General features: G+C 43.3%; 1 protein-coding gene across 1 annotated transcript in view; it reads right to left on the bottom strand.

The window, feature by feature from the left end:
• LOC112077385 (zinc finger protein 436-like) overlaps positions 1–1,198 on the bottom strand; it is a gene marked incomplete at its 5' end in the record, with an annotated part of 25,619 nt that extends 24,421 nt beyond the window's left edge. The window contains one exon of the mRNA XM_070441669.1: positions 1,024–1,198. Coding sequence (XP_070297770.1) covers positions 1,024–1,198 — 175 coding nt within the window. The remainder of the gene's footprint in view (positions 1–1,023) is intronic.
• Between the last annotated feature and the right edge of the window lie 3,921 nt (positions 1,199–5,119).

Genomic DNA, 5,119 nt, shown 5'->3' with positions numbered 1-5,119 from the left:
ACTGCCACTGGGGTAACACTAGGTACCATCTGTACTAGGGTAATAACTGTGCCACTAGGGTACATGCCACTGGTCCACTTTAGGGGTAACATGCACTAGGGTACACATGTCACGTAGGGTCACAGCGTAGCATATTGTCAGTACACTTAGGGTACACTGATGACGTATGGCGTTACACTCCGGACATGTCCATACGGTAGTGGGACGTCAACATGTGTGAACTAGGGTACAATGCTCCCTGGGGTACATAAAGTGTACCAGGGTACACCATGTCCACGACATGTGTACCCTAGTGTACCCTAGTGGACATGTGTACCCTAGTGGACATGTGTACCCTAGTGGACATGTGTACCCTAGTGGACATGTGTACCCTAGTGTACCCTAGTGGACATGTGTACCCTAGTGTACCCTAGTGGACATGTGTACCCTAGTGTACCCTAGTGGACATGTGTACCCTAGTGTACCCTATACGACACGCATTTGTCAGCTAAATTACACTTTTATTTTGTATCACTCAACTCCCATTTATAACGAGTCTCGTTTGCAATGAGGGGGATGTAGTTAGTTATAGGCCTATGTATTGTTGATGTGTTGCCCTAGTCGTGGATGGATCAGAAAGATAGTTTCTCTCGCGCACGTTCTATCAATAGGCCTTTGCGTCATAATTACCTTGAGAAATCTGACCTACAATTTGTAAACAAAGCTGCTGTACTTAAAATTCATAAAACTAATTAATTTCGAGATATATTAAACCAGAAGAAAAGCGACATTTTATTTGGGACTTACTGAGTCTATGGGATGTTGAGTATTTAAACTGAACGAATCACTGCATGTAGAGATATAGGAAGCGTTTTATCCATTACTAACGTTCTGTTGGTGGCCTCCATTCTGTGTAGCTTTAATGATTCCTACAGTACAGACCAACATATCCAAGTGTAGAACTTCAGTAGAACGCACCTTAAAAACCACACATTGATTCATCAACAGCGGAGGCTGTGCCTCTGTTTTTAAGACAATACTCACTGGTGTTAATCAGATATCCAGTCTCCTCCTCCAATGTGACAGTAATCTCCCCCTCCTCCTTCAATCCAAACACTTCCTCTTCTTCTTCCGCAGTAACATGCTCTTCTTTCACTCTGAAAGCTTCTTCCTCTTTTTTCACTGTAACTTCTTTCAATGTAACAGCCTCATCCTCTACTTGTTAAACTGTGACAGCCTCCTCTTCCTTCTCCTCTTTCACGAGAGCTTCTTTCTCCGTCCATCCGACCACCTCTTCTTTAGCAGGGGAGGAGTAGTTTAGTGAGTTCATGGTCGGGATGTTAGCTAGCTAGTTAGCAATAGTGCTGCGCTAATTTAGCAAGCCAGCTAGCTGACTAACAACGTACAATGAAATTAAATGCGGCAACTAGCTATACAACATGTTTGCTTGAAACACAGAGGCTAATACACACAGAAAGTGTCTAAAGAGCTGTAATGTTTAGGCTATGTTGGCTAGCAAGTTACCGAGGAGGCTTGACTAGCTGTTGTTGAAGAAGCGTCCCGTCCACTAGATTATACGTCACACCAGCAGCTTCGCCTGCAAGACGCACATCGCCCTCTATTGGCTGGATTTGGTAACGCAGTTGAGAGAAGTTTATTTTATTGCAGGACAAGCAGTTTATTTTTGTAATTTCTTTCATTAAATAATATTACATTGAGACATACAAAGAGAAGCAAGTTGATTGAAAAGTTCAGAGAAATGTTTAATGATTGTGAATTTAAAAACATAATTTATATCTACTACACATCTACATTCACATTCATTACCAGGGCTTCGGATACATGTAGACTGAACTTACATTTCACATTCATTACCAGGGCTTCGGATACCAATCTGAAAATGTAGACTGAACTTACATTTTTATGCTGCTGACTCACAAATATACATATATACAAAAGTATGTAAACATCCCTTTAAAATTGGCAGTAGAATGGCTGGAGATCTCTGTGACTTTCAACGTGACAATGTCATAGGATGCCACCTTTCCAACAAGTCAGTTGATAAAATGTCTGCCCTGCTTGAACTGCCACTGTCAACTGTACTGTGCTGTAATTGTGAAGTTGAAACGTCTAGGAGCAACAACGGCTCAGCTGCAAAGTGGTAGGCCACAATGCCTCTGGCATCAGCGTCAGCACAATAACTGTTCGTCAGGACCCTAACCCCCAAGGGTATGCGCAATGCCGTCGGGGGTACGCCAAATAAAAATGTGATTCACTTTTTTTTTCATTCTCACATTTTCAAACAGTCCATTTATATTCTCCAACGGGTCTATACATTTGGGTGAGTTTTTTTTCTTGCCTAAATACCCTCGTTTCACTGCCAAAAATAAAATGAAACCATCTAGTGTTCAGCGAAATAACCACACAAAGTCAAATATTTATTTATTTATTTCACCTTTATTTAACCAGGTAGGCAAATTGAGAACACGTTCTCATTTACAATTGCGACCTGGCCAAGATAAAGCAAAGCAGTTCCACACATACAACAACACATAGTTACACATGGAGTAAAACAAACATACAGTCAATAATACAGTGAAAAATAAGTCTATATACAATGTGAGCAAGTGAGGTGAGATAAGGGAGGTGAAGGCAAACAAAATATATATATAAATAAATAAATAAAAATATAAAAAAGGCCATGGTGCGAAGTAAATAGAATATAGCAAGTAAAAACACTGGAATGGTTGGTTTGCAGTGAAGAATGTGCAAAGTAGAGATAGAAAATGGGGTGCAAAGGAGAAAATAAATAAATACAGTAGTAAAAGAGGTAGTGTTTAGGCTAAATTATAGATGGGCTATGTACAGGTGCAGTAATCTAGAGCTGCTCTGACAGCTGGTGCTAAAGCTAGTGAGGGAGATAAGTGTTTCCAGTTCAGAGACTTTTGTAGTTCGTTCCAGTCATTGGCAGCAAGAAACTGGAAGGAGAGCGGCCAAAGGAAGAATTGGTTTTGGGGTGACCAAGAGAATATACCTGCTGGAGCGCGTGCTACAGGTAGGTGCTGCTATGGTGACCAGCGAGCTGAGATAAGGGGGGACTTTACCTAGCAGGGTCTTGTAGATGACCTGGAACCAGTGGGTTTGGCGACGAGTATAAGCGAGGGCCAGCCAACGAGAGTGTACAGGTCGCAGTGTGGGTAGTATATGGGCTTTTGTACAAAACGGATGCACTGTGATAGACTGCATCCAATTTATTGAGAGGTGTTTGAGGCTATTTTGTAAATGATATCACGAAGTCGAGGATTGGTAGGATGCGTCAGTTTTACAAGGGTATGTTTGCAGCATGAGTGAAGGATGCTTTTGTTGCAGAATAGGAAGCCAATTCTAGATTTAACTTGGATTGGAGATGTTTGATGTGAGTCTGGAAGGAGATTTACAGTCTAACCAGACACCTAGGTATTTGTAGTTGTCCACATATTTCAAGTCAGAGCCGTCCAGAGTAGTGAGTTGGACAGGCGCGGAGTGCAGCAGCGATCGGTTGAAGAGCATGCATTTAGTTTACTTGTATTAAGAGCAATTGGAGGCCACGGAAGGAGAGTTGTATGGCATTGAGCTCGCCGGAGGTTGTTAACAAAGTGTCAAAAAAGAGGGCCAGAAGTATACAGAATAGTATCGTCTGCGTAGAGGTGGATCAGAGACTCACCAGCAGCAAGACGACATCATTGATGTACAGAGAAGAGAGTCGGTTCAAGAATTGAACCCTTGGGCACCCCCATAGGAATGCAGAGGCCCGGACAACAGCCCTCCGATTTGACACACTGAACTCGATCAGAGAAGTAGTTGGTGAACCAGGCAGGCATCATTAGAGAAACCAAGGCTGTCGAGTCTGCGGATGAGGATGTGGTGATTGACAGAGTCAAAAGCCTTGGCCAGGTCAATGAACATACGGCTGCACAGTATTGTTTCCTATCGATGCGGGTAAGAATATCGTTTATGACCTTGGCGTGGCTGAGGTGCACCCATGACCAGCTCTAAAACCAGATTGCATAACCGAGAAAGGTATGGTGGGATTCAAATGGGTCGGTAACTGTTTGTTGACTTGCTTTCGAAGACCTAAGAAAGGCAGGGTAGATAGATATAGTGTGTAGCTGTTTGGGTCAAGAGTGTCCCCCCCTTTGAAGAGGGGGATGACCGCAGCTGCTTTCCAATCTTTGGGAATCTCAGACGACACAAAAGAGAGGTTGAACAGGCTAGTAATAGGGTTCAACAATTTCAGCAGATAGTTTTAGAAAGAAAGGGTCCAGATTATCTAGGCCCAGCTGCATTTTTAAGGGTCCAATTTTGCAGCTCTTAGAACATCATCTGACTGTATTTGGGCAGAAAGAGAAATGGGAAGCATTGGGCGAGTAGACTGAGGGGAGGCAGTGCTGTTGACCGCGGTATGGTTACCAGTGCAGAAGCATGCCAGCCGTAAAAAAAATGCTTGGTGAAATTCTCAATTATAGGTGGAATATGCAGAGTGGTGACAGTGGTTCCTTATTCTTCGTGCAGTTGGAAGCTGGGGAGGAAGGTTCTTATTCTCCATGACTTTACAGTGTCCCAGAACCTTCTTTGATTAGCTGTTGCAGGAAGCAAATTCTGCTTGAAAAAAGCTAGCCTTGGCTTTCGAACTGGCCTGTGTATATTGGTTTTCTAGCTTCCCTGAAAAGTTGGCATATCACGTGCTGTTCGATGCTAATGCAGAACGCCATAGATGTTTTTTGTTGGTTAAGGGCAGTCAGGTCAGGACGAAGAACCAAGGCATATATCTGTCCTGCTTCTGCTTCCTGCGTTCAAATTTCTTGAAGGGCGTGGCTTATGCAAGATGGTGAGGAAGGCATTTAAAAAAATGACCAGGCATCCTCTACTGACGATGAGATCAATAATCCTTCCGGATACCTCGCCAGTCCATAGAAAGCCTGCTCGCAGAAGTGTTTCAGAGCGTTTTGACAGTGATGAGTGGCAGTCGTTTGACCGCTGACCCATACGGATGCAGGCAATGAGCATGACGCTGAGATCTTGGTTGAAAACGCAGAGTGTATTTGGAGGGCAGTTGTTAGGATGATTATATCTATGAGGGTACCCGGGTTTATCCTCTCTT

This window comes from Salvelinus sp. IW2-2015, unplaced genomic scaffold (genome assembly GCF_002910315.2).
Source record: "Salvelinus sp. IW2-2015 unplaced genomic scaffold, ASM291031v2 Un_scaffold4506, whole genome shotgun sequence".
Taxonomy (NCBI): domain Eukaryota; kingdom Metazoa; phylum Chordata; class Actinopteri; order Salmoniformes; family Salmonidae; genus Salvelinus; species Salvelinus sp. IW2-2015.
This window is presented reverse-complemented; position numbering and strand designations above follow the sequence as displayed.